Genomic DNA, 22686 nt, shown 5'->3' with positions numbered 1-22686 from the left:
TTCCTTAACGATAACATAACCAACAGAAGAAACACCGTTTTCCCTTCTCTACCTCCACATAGTACCTTACACAGTGTATTAATATCTTTGCAGATCCAACGCAGCAGATCCTTGCACTCAACCAACTGTTGATGAGTGAGTCAGGTTAGAGAAGTATGTGATTTCTTCAGCTTGACCCTTTTGGATGGGGTGATTTCATTACACATCTTTCTTCTATACAAAACAGTGAAGAAAGAAGGTATCATGACTACAGGGTTCTGTAGCTATAAAACCCTCCTCATCAATAAATGATGCAGAAGAGCATGGCTATAAAACACTATTTCCAGTCATGCTGGTATAGACAACCATTAAACTCGGATATGTTCACAAATGAATTGCAGATTAAACTGAATAAAAAAAAAATATCTGATCAGCTCCAAGTTGACAGCAATTATACCTGCAAGTGGTATTAACTATTTTGCATAGACTGTATCTGAATAAACGTGAATCAGAAGTAATACCATTTAGCATCTGATGGTATGGAATCCCCTATTAGATGGAATCAACTAAACGAAACTGCAGATGTTTGTTGAACTAGCAAATCAACAACCCACTGTACCAGGAGTAGCAGCAATCAGATTCTAGACTCCAAGTGAAATGCTGCTGAATTTCAAAACACTAATATTATCGACCAGTCGCAGTCCATCCAAAGATTCAATCTCCTTGCTAGCCAATAAGATGTCAAATACTTCAGCATTTTGTTTAAAATACAATTAACTCATCTACATTACTGCTGTAATTTTATGCACTATAGTATGTTATTGCACTGAAGCCACTCCAGATGTAAAGGGACTTTTACTAAAAATTTGACCCTGGGAAGGTTCATTTTAGAGACGAGCTTTACAGCAGTGCAAAAAGAGGGGAGGATATATAATCTATCACTCTATTTACAGGACACATATATTTTAACCTCTCCTAGTAGTACAATGTGTATAAACACCTGCTGGGAAGGAATGAAGAAGGGGGAGCCAAATTCTTCTCAACGGTGCCCACTGACAGGATGAGGCAATGGGCACAAATTAAAACATAAAATTCCAACTGGACACATGAAAACACTTCACTGTGAGGGCACCAAACAATGGAACAGGTTGCCTGGAGGGGCTGCAAAGTCTCCATCTGTGGAGATATTTAAAAGCCATCTGGACATGGTTCTGGGCAACCTGCTCTAACTGACCCTGCTTGAGCAGGGGGTTTGGACTAGATGATCTCAAGAGGTCCCTTCCAACCTCAACCATTCTGTGATACCAGCAGCTGGTGGAGGAGGACCACACGTGATTTTGCATACTCACATCTGCAGCACAAGTAATAATAACTTTTCTTTCCTTTGAAATAATAAAACCAAGGCTACAAAGCTGATGCCAAATACTCTCTTAGGGAAGGGTTAAGTTTATGATTGTACTAGGAACAGATTTCCCTTTTAGGAATAGTTAAGATCTTGGGAGACTAAGAAAGGCCATTCAGACAAATCATAGATTTTTATCACTACTGCTAACAGCTTTGAATTGCAACAGAATCATCACAAAAATCTATTTTCACTTTTTAAAAGCGTATTCTCTGTTGAAGTTGTACTCCAGGTGGACAGATGACTATATACTAACCACTGTGACCTTCACTCCTTCTGCAAAATTGTTTATTAACGGCCTTGTCATGAAAGTCCACCTCGAGAACCAAATATTCCGTAAGATCCCACTAACCCAAAGATGGATGTTGGTATGTATTAAGTCTTTACTCAAAAAAAAAAAAAAAAAGAAAAAAAAGTCTGTTTGAGATAATATTGTTAAGACAGTATTTCACCAGAAACAGATTTGATTGCTTTTTATCCTACCATGCACTCTCAGTATGAATCTTATTATGTTTAAGAAACAGACTTTAAATAAAGCCAAGAAAACAGAACTTGTGATCTTCCAGTGCTTCAGCTATAAAAAGAATGAAGTTGGCATCGCAAATATCGCTCACAGAGGACATCACCTTCCGCAACTTTATGAAAACTCGTTTTCATTTTATAATTTGTGTATGAGCTAAAGCTATTTAGCAATGAATTCCCCTATGATGATTATTCATGGCTGTGAAAGAAAGAGCTGTAATGAACATCTCTGCTTTAAGAAACCCGGACAGTGCCAATACCTATTCTAAGTAAGTGGTGAATGAAGCAGCAGAACTGCTGGCTCTTGAGAGTCCTTTCTCACAGTGTGCATCTCATGCAGAATAAAACAGCACAAACCCACAAGTTTTCATTACTTCAATTTCTTAGAATAAATTTTGTTTTCTTTTGAATACCCATTTCCTACATATTCTGGCAGTGATCAACATCTTCGATACAGTTTCTTATTAACAGTTAAGGAAATATCAAATATAGCCACTTTTTAATGTTTGCCTCAAACCTTTGAAAGGCAATTTCTTCTTTGAAAAGTGAGGGGGTCTGCCTTTTAAAAAAAAAAAACCCACAAGAACTTTTCTTCCATAATTTGGCCTTAACATTCAATGAAATTGATTTTTATATATATACACACACATGATATGCATACCTATACATCTCTCAAAGCCTGCAAATATTTTTGATTCCTAAGCCATTTGCCTTTACCACTAGACAACTGTCAATCCTGTGTCATACATTAAGGGAGCAAACAACAGAGAGGCAGACACTGCTACCCCAACTATCCAGAACACATTTCCAAGGTATAGCGATTATCCTGAGATCTTGAATGACCTCTGACTTTCCCCTCAACAAAATCAGCTTCTTCTTCAGTTTCTTCAAATTAGTTTTCATTTTCTTCTTCATTGATGCTCAACAGCCATCTCTGAAAAGCCCGCTCTTTTTCATGTATAGATAGCATATTAATATTTTCCAGACCATTCTGTTCATTAGAATGAGGCAAACAGTAGTTCTATCAGAAAAAGAACTACTAAACCATGTGTCAGAAGTAGCTGTGTGGTTTACCTCTGAGGAGGACAATACCTACCTGGAATAATGACAGGTATTCGATTCAGGAACTCAAGCAGTAAACATTGACTTTGATCTGCTGGGCAGACCAGAGAAGCAGAAAGGCATGTCCGACTGATACTACGAGGAAGGCAGATTCAGATGCAAGCTGAGGAAATTGTTAAGTGAGGCGATTCAGAGGCAAGAACATTAAATGGACTTTGTGCAAACCAGTACGAAAATCTTTAGTAGTTTATTGAAAATTTATCAGAACTGAGTGGGTAACTTTTTCCTGAGACTGTTACTTGCTCAGTCAACATAGCATTGAGACAGAATCTCAAACACTCACAATTCAGTTCTCAATAGCTCCATGCCTCGATGCTTTCCAAATATTCTTGCAGTATATTTTGGGGAAAGAGCTTCAGTCTTAGACTTGATGATTCACAGTGATACCTATGACTACATATTTTGCTATCAGTCTCAATCTCAGTCCTTCCATGTTCTGCGGCAGTCATTCTGCTACAAGGCACTGGCTGTAAGTCATACAGGTCCATAAGGGAAGCGGCAGAAATCACTCTTTTTTTCTTTTTTTTTTTTTTTTTCCTTTTTTTTTCTGAACTATTTTTTCATGCAGAAGTGGGAGGACAGAAAAAAGACTGGATTCTAAACATAAAATTTTCCAGCAGTGCCATGGCCAAGAACCACAGAAAAATAAACTCTTTCAACACAGACCTATACTAACCCCAGCGGAGTCTAGCTTTGGGAAAGCTTAATATAAGCATTAGCTTTAAAAACCAGTACAGGTGCAAAAGGCCACTAAGGTAAAGGATAGACCTGTTTGAGGAATGTACTGATTAGGAATCAAAACAAAGTTAAGTGGTTGTAATCTCAAAACTGACATTCACTGCAATGCAACAGAACTCTTACAGATCAAAAAGGAGACTGTTTCTAACCTATTACCACAATTACAGATTAAGTCTAATTTTTAGAATTTCAATTAAATTAATAAGTTAATAAGCCGTGTCACCTAATCCTCTAATTTAACTTCTCCAAAAGATTACTTTTCAAACATATAACCGCAGCCATTAAGGTAATGAAATTTTACAAATATTTAATTATATTACCAGTTATAGATAGCAAAAGTGAAATTAAAAAAATCTGTAAAAGATTCAGAAAACTGCATGCTTCATTTGCTCAGATGTTATTTTAGGGGCTACAAATTTAATTCTTGAAAACAAAGGCAAATGATGCACTTGCTAAGGAACTGTTCCACTGACACAAGCGTGGAAAGGGGCAATGGGAAGAGCACAATGCAGTAATTAAGAGATTTACTAGCATCATTCTACAATTTTATCATCATCATCACAAGAACTGTTACCTCTAATGACAGCAGAAATGCTAGACAAAAGTTTTAAGGCAGTAGTGTGGGAAAAAATTTATTACCGAGTACTGATCCCAATATGTTTTCATCATTTATCTCTAACATACAGGATTTTTTTTTCCCTAATGCTTAAATTCTTTCATCAACTATTATAAAGAGTGCCTTTTTGCTACCAAAGGAACTTCACATGACTGTCAACAAAACTTTAGTATAGACATCTTCTTATTAAAAATCCAGTGTTTGAGAACATTGGGCAGAAAAAACAATACATGTCCATTAAATGGACATAAAGTTTGTTTGAATTACAGTCTCTTAAGTTTTACTTTAAGGTAAACTAAAACCAAATTTACCTCTCAGAAATGGATGCAAATTAGTAAATTTTGGTGCACCCTAAAAGTAATTATTAAAACTAATAACAGTTTTCTTAAGAATAGATTCATAATTATATATGAATCATAACAATGTATTTCTCAGTACCAAAAGCGTGTTTGCATTCTCCAATAAAATCTATGCTAAGTTACATGCTCAATATTGGCATACACCTCAACATTTTAAGATACAGAATGCTTATTTAGGGCTGCCCAAAGAAGAGCTTTATTCTGTAATCATGCAATCATGGTGGCTATGTTGTCTTATGTCATCTCCTCTTAGGTTAAAGGTTCAAAAACATTACAATTCTTCCTTGGTTTTCTTCTCCCCCATTACCCAGATAAAACAGTGCTCCTTAAGTGTACTTTTTCATAAATCAGTTCAGAGCTCTTTAAACTTATCTATATTTTTCAGTAGTGTCTGGTTTTGAGACACGCCCCTGTGGCACTCTAAAATACTAAATTAGAATAAAAAATACTCAGCAATACAGATACTGTCCTACTCCCTATCTAGTCCAGTCAAACAGTGCCTCAGGGGAAGGTACAGCAAGACAGACATGATAACATACTTCAGAAAAGCTCTTTATCCTGCTCTCTAAAAGATATTCTGAAGGGTTTTTTTCTTCATTTTTTTTCTCTCAAGAACTCAACTTCACTATCAAACTTCATAACCCGGGTCTCAATCTAACCTGATCTCTGCTTCTTACCAAATTCACGCCTCAGCGCCACGTAGCTGCTCTGTGAGCTGATCATTTTAAAAGGTACTCATCTCTAACAGCAGCTTGTATCAGGCAAGAAAAAGGAAGTACAGACCTGAGCAGAGGTGAAGAGCTAAGAATAATTAAAAATATATACAGGATTTGAAAATGGTTTTATTATCAGCGTCAGTTTTCTATATTAACACTGTAACTGGGAGCAAACACATTACTTCTGGTCCTGACCTTTTCTCCATGATTTTTTCATCCCGCCTGCTCTGATCAATACAGATACTGAATTTCAGAAGGAAAATTCAGATTAAGGGTCTTTGTTTATTTTATGTAAAATATAATGTAAATATACTTAGCGGGTATTTATGGTTAACATTTTCCACCACAGAAAACAATGAAGAATAACACTTTCAAAATAACTTTCATTGCTCTGAAAATAACTCATCTCACAACTATATTTACCAAGAAACAGCTTCTATTCATCTCAAACAAAATGAAAAGTACTGTTCTGAGGGACAGTAGTTTGGATCTACCACAAGTCAGTGGCTGCTAATGGCTGCCTTCACACTGGCAACAAGACATTTCCTCTTAAAAAGGATATCTCTTACAGGATTCTTGATGGTGTGCACTCTTCATGTTCTTTAGAATAAGTTTTCAGTTTTGAAGAGAGGACCAGAAAACTGCCACTGATTCTAGGAATCATTTCTTTAGCCAATCCATGACTCTTCACTGTTTTAATACTTAAAATATTTTTTTTAAAGTTTATGTTCTTCTCTTGACATCATTCAGGGAAAGAAAAAGCCTGATACAAGTACTACCTTTCTTAAATGACATTTAAAAATTAAAATTGTAGATTCTAGCTGACTTGCTTGTCAGTTCTCAAAAATGTCAAGTTACATAGAAATTGCAACTGGCGTAATTCCAGAAAGGAGATGCTCTCCATATCCTTCGCTGGTCAACAAGGAACCAAGTTGCTCAAATTCAAAACTGAGCCTTCCCCATAGGACCACAAGTGATGCTACAGAAGTAGAAACCATAGTTCAAGATAAGCAGCTCTTTTATGAAGCACAATGTACATTCAGAGTGTTGCAACAGGAACACACAGAAGACTTACATGAATAACTTGTTGATGTTTATGCAAACACAAGGCCTATTTTGTAAACAACACATTTGTGCCTTTAGGAATACATATACTTAACATAAGGAAATGCATCCACTATATAAGTACTACATCTGTGCTACTGTTTATTTATAAACAAATAATGCTTAATAAAACAATGTGGTTCTATAATGTGGTCTTCTGGCAGAGCTTTGCATTGACAGACAAGATTCTTATATTCAGTTCCAAGGTTTCAGGCTGCAGATTTTGAAGTGCTTCTGTGAACAGTTTAATTATTCCAACAAGAGCGCACTGAATTATAGTGGGGAAAATAGAGTCATTCTTAAGATTTCAATAAGAACTACGGAGAACACTACCATTAAATGTATTTCAGGGTTTTGGCCTAGGCTTCCCCCCCCCTTTCTTTCTTTCTTCTTTTCGGGGGGGTTATTTTTTGTTTCGGATATGCTGGTTTTTTGGTGCTTTGGTTTTGGTTGGTTGGTTGGTTTGCGGGGTTTTTTTTTAAATACAAAAGGATGCCTTCCTATCAGTTTATGGAGTTGCAAGCAATGCATTTGCAGATTATTTTATCATTTTCTTTAGTCAGCAGCACATCACAGTAAGCATTGCACTAAAATGCATCATTTCATCCTTCTGAAGTTTTACGTATCACTGTCTTCAGAGTGTGAGAGGATCAAAACTGGTCATAAGTACATCTTTTATGCACCCTCTCCATAGTTTCATAAGACAACTGATGCTCTAGGAAGCTCCAGCTTTAATGCTGCAACAGGTTTCTTCCAACTTAGTTGTGATATACCCTGAAAAAGCACATTATTTGATAATATCATGGTCAATATTCACACACCACTTGTGTTAAAACATCCATATTACATATCTGGCTGACTGGTGACAAAAACGCCAACTAATGCTTGTTACTTTTGCTGTTTGCATCTGAGTGCCACCCTAAAAATACTACAATAAGCGAAGGTTACTTAAGCAGAAATCAAAGACAAAACTAACACTTTTTGCTACCAGATTCAAGGAAGGACTTTCAAGCAACAAAACTTGCTGTTAGCGGTTTCATCCCCATATCCTTGGCTAAGCAAAGCAAGATAACCAATGTTAAAGATATATTACCTTCAGATGGCAACAAAGAACCGTTAAACATATCCTCTTACACTTCTTAATAATTTATTCACATATTTATTTTGAACTGCATATAGTCACATATCCCACAAGATAGTTGGGAGGTACCTTATTTTGTTAGGCAAACATCATTTACTTTTCCATCTCTCCCACATCTACATGTTTACAATGACTTTTACAAATATCTTATCACAATCCTAATATCAAAACACACTGCAACCTCAAAATGAGAAAACCTATCAAAACCCCATCATTCCATAAAACACATCCCAATCCAATAAATCAGCACATTACCAGGCATTACTGTGTTGTTATTTAAGTAGCAAAACCCAGCCATGCCCCTCCTTGTCAAAGGCTCACTATTCCTGAACCTACTGCTGATATACTGACTACTAAAAGATCCCAACCCAATTCACCTTTGGGGTCAATTCTGTTCTAAAATCCATGGATTAGCAATGCAGTTCTGAAGTAACATTTTATCCATATCATCTTCAATCAACAACATAATTTATCGCCACAATCAGCAGGCCAAGAAAAGCCACCATCCAAAACACAAAGTAGACAAAAAAAAAAAAAGGATAGTTTATATAAGGTGATCAAAAAGTTAACACGAACGTACAAAAGAATTGTACATACATGTGATCTGATCAATCTAATGCTTTGTAGCTGTAAAAGTTTTTTTGAATTACTGTTCATTTTAAACTGTTTTTATTACCTGAATAAACGTAGAATTTTGTCATGGTTACAAAAATGTACCATGCAGCTGCATCTGCCCTTCAGTACTTTATTTTAAGCCTCAGTCAGTACCAACTTTGTAATCATAATTAATGTCTCAATTTCACAAAGTGAAAAATGAGAATGCTTTCTTCTGAATTATTACGTGTGTTCAAAAACCAAAATTTTAGATGACTTTATAATAGCACAACAGCAGAATTTATCTTACAGGAGGCTTCCTAACTGACATTTCAAGAAATCTAGAGTTCTTGTACCTCAGATATTAAAAAAACCAAACCCAAACCACCCCCCCCAAACCCTTCTTTTGCATAACTTCAGCAAACACGCAAGAAGTATAAGCACCAGTTTAAAAGAAACCCCCCAAACCACAAACCCTGAGCCTTGAATCTTAACGTCATTACAGCTATATTCTACAACAGCAGCAAGAGGAAAATTACTACGAATTAACAACAACAATTCCTATATTTAATGTTATTTAAAAATCAAAGTGTTACCTAAGGCAATTACCTTGCAGCCTTTTAATATCTACAGGGAAAAGCCTAAGGGAAAATAATTGACTTTGCTAATTTTACCCTTGGCAATTATAAAATAGCTCTGCATTTCATTACGACTACAGAATTTCACATCTAATTGTCAACCCTGAGAGAAGCACAGAGATAAATGCATCATACACAAGCTCAGACAAGAGTTTAACAGCACAATAAAATTATCTTGGTAGCAGTGGTTTCAGTTAATGTTAAAACCCTGTTTAGTTTAAATTCTAGTCTCTACAACAGCTATGCATGCCTATAGAGGTTTTAGCCTACCATGGTCAGTACCATGTACAATATAATGCTGCTCATTTCATTAGCCAGTTTGCTGAGCTACCAAATAAATGCCAGCAAAAAAGCAATCCTGTGATTTTTACTTTTTACATAAAAGAAAACAAAACATTATGAAGGAAAAAAGTCACAGTTATTTCACACTGCTGAAAAACAGATGCCAGATTTGAAAATTCATCATTTACAAAAGAATAAATACAGTATGTTTAAATCATTGCACCTGTCAAGAGATTTCTATAGCTTGTACTTCAATTTTTCTAACTTTGCTAGTAGGGTTAGATGTATGAAAAAGAATAATTTACTAAGTCAATCAGTTTCCATAATGGCATCCCACTTATCGTATGTAGAAGCTATGAAAGTATTTAGATGTCAGAAAAATGAAAAAAAGTGCTAAAATGTTTTGGCAGAATTTTCCGACACGCAGTATAATGATTGCTTTTTTAAAAAAAAAAAAAAAAAAAAAAAAGTATTTCTCTGCACTTGTGCTTCATTTCACTCTAGGCTTGTTTCCTGGCAAGTCTTCAGGGATTATACATTGCTGGTGCAATACTTAATGATGTATTAAATGCAAAGTAATAGATGCTACATTTTATAAAAGTTTCCTCTTATGTTGAAACAAAAAATTGATGTAATGTTAAATCCTTTAGTCTGTCTTGAGAATCCTACCAAGTACTAAAAAAAAAAAAAAAAAAATGGATACAGATCAACAATAATTAGTTAAATCAATTGCACCCCATTTTGGTTATGGTATGACTAAAATTTTGCACTATTTAAAACTTTTTTTAATACTTTCTACCAGTTATCACCATAATGGCTTAACCCACTATTCCAGCAGATTGACATCTAATTTTTCTGTCTCTCCTCCTGAATCTCAGCTCTGTTACAAAATGACACCACTTTTGAGAGAAACTGTCACACTCATGATCAAAGCAGTACAGAAATACTCAGCTACCATCACGAGGAGCTTTAGCATGAGAATCTAAAAACAATAGACTCCTTAAGGTCAGGATTAAAACTATGTTGATTATTGACAATTGCACACATGGCAAACATTTATTTTACATTACAATATGGCAGCAATCTTCACATGTATAAAAAGTACCCCTGCAAAAAATAATTGTTTTCTGTTTCCACTGGAATGGCACACTTAAGCTCTTCAGCCGTACATGTAGTTAGGTGTTACACTAGGCTGGCACAGGGATGCCCAGGAATCTCTCTCCACCACAGGAGGTTTTAAGAACAAGCTAGACAAACACATCAAGAATGATTTGGTGTAGCTCATCCTGTCTGGGGAAAAGAAGAACCGACTAGAGAGATGATCTCTTAAGGTTTCCATCAGTCTCATTTTCTAAGATCATACATATATACAATTCATTTGTCATGAAAAACATTTTGCTGTAAAGTTTCAAACAGTTTGGCTGAGCAGCTGGATTGGAGCTGCCCTTTAGAAGCCAGTACTTCCACAATAATAGCGCAATCCAATACTCAGGGGCATCCAAGTGCCTAACAAAGTAATTTTATTAAGAGTAAAAAGTCACCTGAGCGCTGTGTAGACAAAGAAATGAAGCTTTTTCCCTCAAGAATTCCCTAGGACAAACAAACCTTTCACAAAGCACAAGGTAAAACAAAATAACAAACCAAACATGTCTTCAGCTGGCAGTCTGCCAGAGGTGGTGTAGTCTGACATGTCCTGAGGATGCTACTGCATATACGTTAAATTCACCAAATTAACCACTCATCCATTACTACACTTGCTTCAGAATGTATATTAAAGGCCTTACCACAGTAATTCTACAGGACAGTGGTAAACATGTTCACAGCAGCAGCAGCCTGTCAATCCATCTACAGCTATAATGTAAGTATGCCGATTTTTAAAGGATGCTCCATATATACATACATATTATAACTGCTTATTTTTTAAAAAGCCTCTCTTTCGGAAGATTCACTAATAGTTACTTGCTCTGGCAGTATAAGAATTTTTTTCTTTTTACCTTGGTATTCTGCAGCTGTGCAAGGCTTGTGCAAGCATTTGCTAGAAGAAAATCTCCACTCAAAACAGCCATTTTATTTCCAAACTGCATATCCTTCAGTGGGCCGTCACAGGACTTGAGCTCACCAATATTCACTATGCCACGATGCACCAGAAAGGCAGTGTGGATCAGTTCTGTAATCTCGGCCAGACTTCTTTGACTGAAAGCAAACAAAAAGTACAATTATTTTTGATGCTATGAATAAAATACAGATTCTTGGGGGGGGGGGGGGGGGGGAGCCAACCACATGTGCTAAACAGATATTTTATGAATTATCATGTAGCTCTTCTACATACTTCTAGAACCCACAACTGGGAAGTGTTAAGCACAGAGAACTATCATTAACTGTTTCCAGGTAAGCCACAGGTACCACAGGTTCCATTTGGAGGAAGGCTGCCCTTTGTTTGAATTCTTTCACAAAATAAAGCTAAGTAATCAATACAGTCCTCATGGTGCTTTCTTTTTTTGTTTTGTCTTGTAGAAGCTTGAGGGACACTGACATGAGGAAAATGCCAAGCAGAAAGTACTGATGGGAAGGAACAAAGGGCATATCAGCAGGGGAGTCACGAGCAAGCCGATCTGAACACCATAAGAATGCTGCAGTCAATGACTGCTCAAATTAGAGTTAAATTAATAACAGGATACCTTGCAGTTCAATAATACCAAGGGGGGAGGGCGCAGGGGGGGAAAGGAGAAACAGCTGAACATTTTAAAACTGTGTACTAATGATATTTCACTGGTTGTTTTAGTCTTAAGAAACAAAGGCAATTGTCCAGCAAAGGGGCAGACCCAATTTTATTTGGATAGGTTTACAAATCACTTCTTATTCCAACACACAGTGTGCTACATTCTGAATTTAGGGGTTTCAAATCCCTGTGAGAGGCTTGCCACAGAGGTTATCCCATAGAGGCTTGCTCTCTATTTTTCATTTTTTGGAAAAGGCATGAAAAGAGTCATTAGCACAGCCCTCTCCTCCCCTCCTCCCAGAATTCAACCCTGTAGCTCCCAATAGTTAGCGACTGTCACTCCAAGGAGCCCAGAGATGTCACCTTAGCTCAGAACTACAAAAGGGCAATGAAGAGACATAACTGAGCAGGGACAAGGGGAGGGGGGAACAGAGCAATGGACTGGAGCATCCTCTTAATGCTGCAAACCTAGATACACACAGCCCCCCCCCCCCAATCTTCAGCAAATTCACATCTTTTTAGACTCAAGCAGTTCCCTTTATGTCATGAGGGCAATGCATGCCCTCAACTAGACAGATGACTAAAAGGCCTTAAAGTTCAAATTAAATTGCAACTGAGCACAAAGGCATGTTATGCTCCCTGTGCTTATTCAAAAGCAGCCAGGCACTGATCCACTGAGTAACCAAACTGCTCCATACCTTCACATACACGTATACCTGCTGATATATGCTCAGGTTAGATTCTGTCTCAGTAACAGCATAGTACTGAGTAAATTAATACTGTTTCCTCTGGACAGTGCAGATGTGTTGCAACTGCCCGGAACAATTAATCTAAAGTAACCTTCTGCCCCAAATATATCTGACCTGTGAAGAGCCCCAGCAGCAATTGTTTCAGGCCAGTGATCTGTGCCAATTAGCAAGAGAGAAGAGCTAGTAGAGCCACACAGCCTGGGCAGGCATGCAAAAGGTAGACAAGCTGGGGGCAGAGGATAAACAAAAGTTCCCAACGTATTTTGTCACACAAAAAGCCCAAGCTGTTTTAAAAGCTGCCTTTATAATTCACAATTTTTGCCCCATGCAGAGGAAAAAAATCTGAAAACAAAACAGCTAGCCATTCTGCATGTAGACAACAAAATCGAAGGTTGATGCTGTTTTTCAAAGAGGCAAGGGAGAAACGCACACAACCTACAGCCGTAGTATTGTAACCACGCTTGGCTCGGCTCTAACAAAGGGTTAATAAAATTTCAAGCTCGGAGAAAAAGACTAACAAGACATCCCCGTGCTCCTGCTGTCATTGTCAGGGCAGCCCTTGGAGGAAATGTCCATATCAATTCGGTTTATCAGATGGACAGCTGATCAACATTAAACAGACTTGCTCTGGGCAGATTGAGCCGAGCTACCTGTTCGGAATAGCAATGAGAGCCCTCTGCTCCCTGCTGCCGAGCTCTGCCATCTCCGACTGCCGCAGATCCCAGGACATATGGGGATCCCTAGTGACGAGCACATAAAGCTGCAGCTAACTCAAGCGACGGCTCATTTCCCCCAGCTGAAAGCAGGCATTAATATCGCGAGGAGATCAGGCCCGCCTCTGTGACCCCCAACTACTGAAGCAAAACGACGACTGTCCTATTTCTTCATTTAATAAGCTTTTAATGAAGGAAATCAAAATCCCCTCTTTGACTTCAGCATCGCTCTTCATGAAAAGGTTACACAAATACATCAGTGTCATGCTTTCCAAATGCTCAGGATCTGGATGTTTTAATTTCTTTTTCTATAATCCGTTTGTTCTCCAAACGGTATTCATATTATTTGTACTAACAAGAACCATATTAGGCAGATAATCTGCATCTAATTCTGATCTTATACACTGCTCTTCCACCCTCTCTCTCTAGCAAACTAAAAATATAAGAACCAGAGCTACTGCAGAAATCCCAGGCAATAGATTTCTTAACTTTTTTTGCAGTAACCTCCATAATACCAAGGCGCAATAAGAAGTCCACAGTGCTGCTAAGCATACAGGAAGGTTCTTGACATGACTTTGTAAAGGCCAGCATCCAACAAAAAAAAAACCAAACCAAAACCCACTGTAATGAAGCTGCTATTGAATGGCTAAAGCAATACTATATGCAGCTTTCTCAATCTGAAGTACAACTGAGTGATTAAATAATCTTTTACTTGAAGGCAACTAATCCCAAAATACAAAAAATTAATGTTTATGCAATGCTAGACTTTAGAACAACAGCATACGACAGAGTACAAAAGCAGAAACAACAGGGCAATGGGATTACGAACTCCTACTGCTTCCACCCTGCTCCTGCTCCAGAGCCCATGTTCACACAACAAAGAAGTGGTTGCCGCAAGAATTACCTACCATAGCAAGGTAGTACTGAGAAAACAGTCAACTTTTTTAAAACACCCAAAGTTCCTAAATGGAAGCAGGCTAAGAATTGGGAAAGCTCTTTCACCTAATGCTAACCTACTTCCATGGCCTTCACCTCCGAAGCAAGAACTCCCTGCAAACCATCACCAAATGCCCCAGAGACCCCACTTACAGGCATCATGTTTTGAGAGATGATACTGTTTTGAGCTCCACACATGCCCTAATCACCTTTTGTTTCTCCCCTTCCAAAAATCAACTCACATGCAGGAATGGTTACTCCAAAGAGGATGGTACAGAGGCTTGGACAGTACCTGGGGGACCTTACTAAGAAGTTTTGGTGGGTCACAGTCAAACAGGCACAAGTTTCACTGTTAGGTGCATTATTTAAGCAGAGTTTATTGTGAAACACAGTCCCCTGCTCCCCTCCTCAACTAAGAGAATCACAGAATGGTTGAGGTTGGCAGGAGCCTCTGGACATCATCTGGTCCATCCCCGCTGCTCAAGCCAGGCCACCTAGAGACAGTTGCCGAGGACCATGTCCTGGTGGCTTTTTAATATCTCCAAGGATGGAGACTCCACAACCTGTGTTTCTGTAAACAGGACATACTGGCTCATTAGCCTTTCAAGCCAACCAGTATCTACCACTTCAGTGAATACTTTTCTCCCCCCTTTTCCAGTCTTTGGTAAGATCCTCAGACTTGTTCTTGGCTCTCATGCTTGCTATAAAGTAACCCTTAGATTATGAGCTCCTCAAGCTGTAAATGTCATCCTGGAAAGTACAAAGGAAACACTTAACTTCACAAGCAATTAAAAAACTCTTCAGCAAGGTCCATTGGAGCTATATTGACTCTAGGACTGTGAAACACCAGGTTGCAGGAAAATACTAGAAAAACGCAAAAAATAAGTTAAATAGACAATTAGATCCTGCAACAAGTAAAACAAGTGCAATTTCTATTCTTCCTCTTTGCTCCCCTCCTCCGAAGAAGGCACACAGATCATTGACATTCAAGTACGTTTTGGTGAACTTTGATAAACTACTGAGCAGACTTCAAGAAATCTCTTATAAGGTTATATATGCCCTTACAAACTACCGCAGTAGCTGCAACATCCTGCTGCTGGGACACCAAAGTAAGGAATGCAGGTTTTGTAGAAACCCCACACTCATATGGGCACCACATCTATAGAGAAAAACAAAAAACTAACAGAAAAACTTTGCAAATATGCTTCTATCTCAAGAAATGCATTTCACAATTTCGTTTTGGATTAACATTTCCTATTTGTATGCCTTGGAGTCTGCCTCATCACAGTTTCACTGTTATTAATGGTCTTATTATGGAGATGAACATCTCATGCAGAATTCAACACAAATTTTAAAGCCTACACAAAACTGCATGAGATGGTAAGGGGGATTGGCAAAATATTGAAACAAAATCCTGTGGAAACAAAATAGGTTTTGATAGTAAATTTCCTATGCAACTTTTTAAAATTAATTTTGCAGTGTTCCTTCCTGGCATCCTGAATACCCTCTTTGTTGTTTGTGTTATCTTTAAGGACTTGCAGCTATGAAATGTTAGCCAGTACAATTTTAAGAGTTCCTGAAAGTGACTTCAGTCCCTAATTTCAAGTCCTACTCTAAAAAGAAATAATAGCATTTTACAAAACATATGATAAAATAGAAACATTAAATAGCACAACTGTATTGCTGCAAACAAGAGTACTTCAGCTTAAATACTCCTCTGCAGTATTTGCGATGGAAACTCAAGCTCTCAGTAACAGCAAGAAAGCTTGAGTCAGTTTACCTTTCATTATCAACTAACCATTAGAACTACACTGGCCCTCTCAAAGGATGATAGGTTATTCAAAGAACCATTTAATAATTTAAAATGTTAATAGTATGCATAATATTTCACCAAAATAGACCAAAGACTTAAATTAGCCACTAAAAATCCATATTCTAAAATTTTCAGCAGTGGAAGCAACTGCAATGAACAAAGACAATAGAATTGATAGATCAAAAATTCTGTAAGAACTCTTATCATTGAACCTTTGAATTAAAGCAACTAACAGTATACACCCAAGATTTGAACATTTTCTCCGTGATTGTCAATCCAATAGTTTCCCTTCAATAAACAAAGGATTAATTTGGATGAAAAGCCTTACATGTAGGATTTTTTAAAGAATAAATACATTAAAAAATACCAGCATGCATTCCATTTTAGTGACAACTATGATAATCTATATATAACTATGAATCTGAAAAATGACATAGTTCTTTAGTGGAAAATTACATATAAAAAAGCATTAATTAAAGAATTAAAGTAATAATCTTAAGCGCTAACAATGTATTTGGGCAGAACTTGGTATCTGATTTCACTTTTTTTCTGTGACCAATGAACAGAAAGAAAAACTTTTGTAAAGACAAGAAGGTGCATACACTAAATTCAGTTTGATCCTGTATGCTCTAGTCATTGTGCTGCACCAAGACAACCCACTTAGTTACACAGCAGGAAAGGGCAGCGACTTTTACAGTTCTTTTTTCCATTCACCTGTCAAAGTCAACGCCATGGTTAATAAAACCACTATTAAAGGAACAACGTATAGTGAGTAATAAACAGCATCATGGTGATGGAAAGTCTCATTCTCATCTTCTGTGTATAGCCTCTTTTACAAGAAATTAAAGGGCGGGGGGAGGTGTTTAAACCAGTCAACATGTATGGCAGGTGCTGCGGTTTCACTAACAGGAAAAACGTTCAGGATAAAGCAGCAGACTTAAGCACAGCACCAAATATTCATTGCATGACCATGACTCATGTATCTGTTACCCAGCAGAAAATATCTACCCACTGTTATCCTTTAACAAGGTCAGAGACTAAGACTTCTGTGGTTCCTCCTATCTTGGTCGCTAAGCTACTGTAGTGGCATCTTCCACCTGAGGGATAAATGAAGTTGAAACACATCAATTCTACGAAGTTTACCGAGTATGCTGTTTAATTGCATTCCTGTCAATCAATTTATTTTTAAACTGGCTACATATCTTATCTCTTTCATCTCCTTCCCTTCCTAGCATCACAAATTTTTTGAAGTAAAACTTCTACCTATCCTCCTTCATGTATTCTTCCTTCTTTAATCCTAAAAAGATCTTACGTTTTCATACTGTATCTCCCCCCCACTGAATATTGCTTAATTTCTTTTCCCCCGATTTGTCTCAGTAAGCTCTTCCCTCAGCCCATTATGGGATTTGAAAATGTTTTCTGAATTTTAGTGGGCAGATGTTCACTTGAATTCAGCAAGCCAGTTTCCCTTAGCATTGTGGGTGGTCAGCAGGGGGGGAGAGGGGCACTTAAAGTCAGGCTCCTGTTCCTTTTCTTAATGCAGGAATTATGAAGAAGGGTTTTGGCAGTCTTGACTTCCCTGATAATTAATTTAGGTCTACCACAGAACAACCAATTCCCGCTTTGTACTCCAGACAGCAACATGAAAGTTAACCAACTTGCATTAGTTTCCAGCTAGTGCCACTGATGTGCAAAGACGGCCACCACCGTGTCACTACAGTGTACCTAGGAACCCTCAAGCCTTGGAGCCAGCTGCCTGCACCGGACTGCAAGCGAGCCACATTTGCATCATCATCTCCCAGCAAAATTAAGCCCTAACCAGTGAACTTCAGAGTCTGTAGGCTCTGTCTGGCTTACTCCTATATTTGGCATGAGTGGCCAGCAAAGTAATAGTGACCACAACCTACAGCACAGCACATTTTTCTTGTGCTGGATGGCACCATCACGGCAATTCCCCTTTCAAATTGCACAGGCTAAAAGAAAAATATTCCCAGCCTGGAAGCAAAAGCAGCAATTCTGGCAAGCAGGTGAGACAATCTAGACAAAGATCTGGTAAGAATCACTATGTCAAGTTCAGTTTAAAAAGATAAAGTGTTAATCAGAGAAGCCAGCAGAAAAATACCACCAGAATCAATAAGTCAAACTGATGTTTTCCAGGACTTGGAGGCAGACATGCAGGCTGGGCCCAATAAAGAAGAGAACATCAAGAGGAAGCCTGCACAGTAAGAAGTATCTAACTGTTCTAAGATCCAGCAAACCAGTGACAATCCAGCTGTATGAACAGATGAGGAGCAGGCGGGCTGGGCTGACAAGGTAAGAAAGAAGCCAGATACACTCGCTGTAAAGACAAATCTTGTCACATTAGGACTTCAATAGTGAGCAGGATGCAAAGGACATTCTGCAAGGGACAGGTGTTAAAAGAATATTTGCATTGCTCAGATGTGAGACGTGGTGGCAAGTCTAGGTATGTTTTTTAAGTGCCATAGACAATGACATGAGAAACTTAAATAGCTTTGCATCTTATTTCAGTTATTACAGATTTCATAAGCACTAGAAAGTGTTAAAAAGGGAGACATCAATTACTCTTCCTTTTCTCAGAGACCCTTTCTACACTGCTAGAGAAGAAAAGTAGACTCTAGACATGAGCTGGTACTACATAAGTATTGTTAAAAAAAAGTGGCTTTACAGTTTAGGTTTTATGGTGGGGTTTTTGTTTTTGTTTTTTTTTCTTTTTTAAAGAAGGGCTGGCTAGCTTAGCCTAACTAATCAACCAAAGGAAAAAACAAGAGTATTCATCTGAAGATGTAAAGAAAAAATTACTAAGATATCTGGAAAAAGATTTCTTGGATTACTTGAACACTGATGCTAAAAAAATCAGTAATAAAAATTAGAGCTACTCATTTATGAGTATATTGTCAAATTTATTAAAATTTGACATTATTAAAATCACATACTATAATTCCCATCTTAAAATCACTGACTATCCCTATGGGAGGATTCACATTTCCAAAATGAAGTAAAGCTGTCAAATGCAATATTGTCTTTTTATAAGGCAATTATTAAGACTTAAACTCCTAATAAATAAAAGGCAAGCTGAAATTCTAGTTGGTGCCCACTATAGATTATATTAACAGCTATGTAGACCATATCAAACACTACATCAAGTCATAACAAGAGCTAAGATGTTTACTTCTCTAAAGACCTACTTCTCTCATTTAGTAAATAATGATGCAGATATTACATGAGAATACTGAATACTCTGAATAAAGTATATTGGCAATATAATATATCGTCGCTAGCTTGAATTTCTAAAAGGAAATTTCCTAGCTCAAGAAATGTCACATTCAACTTGAATTCTCTATCAAAAATTTAATTTGCTACAAAAAGTTCATATCAGAACTAAGAATTTAGGTACAAGTGAATGTGATCAATACACTTGTTATATGAAAACAATATACTCAAAACCAGTATACAAACATTCTTTACAAATATGACATATGATATTCGGTAGCATGTAATATTATACGTAAGTAATATTTTCAAGGATAAAACAAGCTGAATCAGTTAGATAAACAGAAAAAAGTGAATACTTTTTGAAAACTATTCAAGAATATTTTGCTATATGACCAAAAAGCCACAATTCCCCAGTTAAAAAGACTAAGCTGATTAAAAACAAAACAAAAAGCCCAAAAATTGTGGCTTAGACAAAGCCAAACCAGCTATAATTCCTTCCCTCTCTAGCTCGAACTGGAAAACTGATAGCAACAAATGCAAATCAGAGAAACTAGGCAAGGAAGAAAACTGATAAAGGAATGAACAAGAAAATGCAGAAATGGACAGGGAGCTGGGCAAAGGCAATTTAAAAAGGATATACTAAAAAACCCTCAAAGCCAAGATGAATTTTAAGAACTGCGTTGGTGCATTAGGTAAGGTTGGGCAGAAACGTAACAACACAAAGGCAAGGGATTTTAGAAAACCTGTTATATTTTTTAGCAGTATATTTACACAATCAGATATAAATATCTTCTAGCCCATAATAAGGTTCATGAACAGCAGCAGGGGTTAAGATTTTACAGTTAGTAGGTCCAGAGAACTTGCACTCAGGAGAGAAGGCAACAGAAAAGGAATGACGTAGCTGATAAACAGCAAAGAGAACAAATCATCCTCAACAGAGAGTCAACTGAGCTGGTTCAATATGCTTTACTCAAGTAAAAATATGCATTGCAAAAAAAGATAAATCAAAAGATCTCAGCTAGAATTACAAAAAGCAGACCATATACATACAGGACTAGGGACTCTTTGGGGAAGAAAACACTCAAGGTTTGGAAAAGGGTGGAAGGGGGGTAAAGGAACAGATCATCCCAGATAACCAGCTAAGATACCACCGTGGTCAAAAAGGCTAATAAGATCCACTGATGATTAAGGGAAGAATACTAGCAAAAGTAGTGTTTTTGTCAACCCTGGGTTTCTGATGCCAGTAAAAATCATTACTGGGAAACTTCATTCAGGAAGAATTTGGGAAACCAGGAAAAAGTTGAGAAGAGTCATACTAACAATCAGAGTAAGGAAAACAGATTTAGTTTCTCAATCTGTCTATTTAATGTAAGGAGAAGGCTGATACTGAATCTGTAGATTGACTTGGTCACAGCCATTTAAAGAAAGTTTAACTATCTACACTACAGAAAACAAATTCAAGAGAAGAAAATACTCAGATTATAAAGCAAAGATAAAATAAGATCCAGTAGCTTCAACCCAAGCAAATCCAGAGAAGAGTAAGGTGAAGGCACTTTCCAAAATCTATTACAAAGAGCGATGATGGACTCTACAACAATGGCGCAATTAAAGGTAACACACCTGATGAAATCCCATTTAAGCACAAGTATTAAAGCTGATTAAAGTTGGGGAAATCCTGTGGCCTGTTTTGTAATGCAAGCCAATCTGACTATCAAAACGATGTCTCTTGTTATTCATGTATTCACGAACTGTAAAGCCAAGGGAAGGAAACTTTTCAGAAAATAAACAAAAGACAACTTAGATTTGGCAGCAGATCATGTTGGTCCCTGTATCTGAAAACTTAATATTGGCCAGATGCCAATTTTCTTTTAAGGGGGTATAGATGCTTTCAGCATTGGGATTTCCAAATGCATTTACTTCAGCCACCTTATTCAGGAGAAACATCAAAAACAGAGCCACTTTGCCCACTACAGTTACCTCCCATTCTCAGCACAGGAGCATCCAAAGCCACCAGCAGGCTGGGAACCTGTTCTATTACCACAGGTATATTAATTCTATCTTACAACACGGAGAATAAACATTTCAAAATTCATTTTAGGCAAGTTCTGCAAGAAGAAACAACCTACATTCGGGATTCATGTCTGTCTGCACACATTTAGGTATCCACATTGGTGATGTAATGTATTTGGCGCTATACTAACCTGGGAATACATACAAGTATTCCCACAAAGAACAGAAGATAAACAGAGATCATCTACAAAATTGTTTTATGTATATAAGGGTGTGTATATTACCTAAGTATACATATTTTCTTTAATTACAGTTTTCCATATAAACATGAGGGGGTTCTAGCCATGCAAGTCATATTTATTAAAGGCAGCATGTCAAATAAGAGTTGACAATTACAGGCTATATCAATACACATTATGCCAGATGGTAATGAGCCATACACAAAGGGCCAGCCATCCAAAATAATCACACCATTTTCCATAGAAATGTTGAAGAGGTTATGGTTTATTACACAGTGCTCATTAGATATACAGTGGCAGCATTAGCAATTTTTCCTTCATTTGTGTCTCATTTAAGACTCTGCCCCCACAAGCCCATTCAAATTAGTACACAAGGTTAAAATCATTATGGTCAGAGGGAAAAAAAAAATTAAGTTGCATTTTTATTTTACAGTAATGGTGGATCAAGGTCTCTGGAATCTATTATTCTCTCACCTATTATCTAACACAGGATACTAAAAAGAATGAAATTCACTATCATTTGCCATGAAGAAAGATAGCCTATTTTAAAAGAGCAAACTCTGTGTTATGTGGGTGAAAAGATGTAACGGAGCAAATGTGAACATTTGTCAGCACAAGCAAGGATACATTTATTGCTTAAAAACATGCCAGTGTCCCCCAAACTCCAAGTAACAGCGAGCATTTGGAAGTCAAAAAACCGTGAGAGAGAGGGAGGACTCGAGCACTGGACGTGCCACCTAACAACACAACTGCAGAGAACCAGCTTGTTAGTCCAAGCTCCTCTTTTGAAGCATGCAGAGCATCTCTTGGAAATCTGGGTCTCGCATCAGGCAGCCACCCAGTTCACAAGGCCAGGGTATCCTTAAACTTCCTTCCTCAGCCACTCCTGCTGAGCTATTCTGCCGTTACACAAAATGTTGAATTATTCATTCAGCCAGATGGCAAAAGAGTGGAAAAAAAAAGTCAGTCAGTCTCCAGGAGAGTACAGGAGAGAAAGGTGGGACACCTGGACTCCAGTTTCTGCTCCACAAAGTTACTGGGAAGGAAACATTACATACTC

At 37.5% G+C, this 22686-nt stretch overlaps 1 protein-coding gene across 5 annotated transcripts in view; it reads right to left on the bottom strand.

The window, feature by feature from the left end:
* PDSS2 (decaprenyl diphosphate synthase subunit 2) overlaps nt 1-22686 on the bottom strand; it is a 123372-nt gene that overhangs the window by 37782 nt on the left and 62904 nt on the right. For all 5 annotated transcript variants that reach the window (XM_052781384.1, XM_052781385.1, XM_052781386.1 and 2 more), the window contains one exon: nt 11208-11406. In XM_052781384.1, coding sequence (XP_052637344.1) covers nt 11208-11406 — 199 coding nt within the window. The remainder of the gene's footprint in view (nt 1-11207; nt 11407-22686) is intronic.

Source organism: Harpia harpyja, chromosome 3 (genome assembly GCF_026419915.1).
Source record: "Harpia harpyja isolate bHarHar1 chromosome 3, bHarHar1 primary haplotype, whole genome shotgun sequence".
In the NCBI taxonomy this organism is placed as follows: Eukaryota; Metazoa; Chordata; class Aves; order Accipitriformes; family Accipitridae; genus Harpia; species Harpia harpyja.
This window is presented reverse-complemented; position numbering and strand designations above follow the sequence as displayed.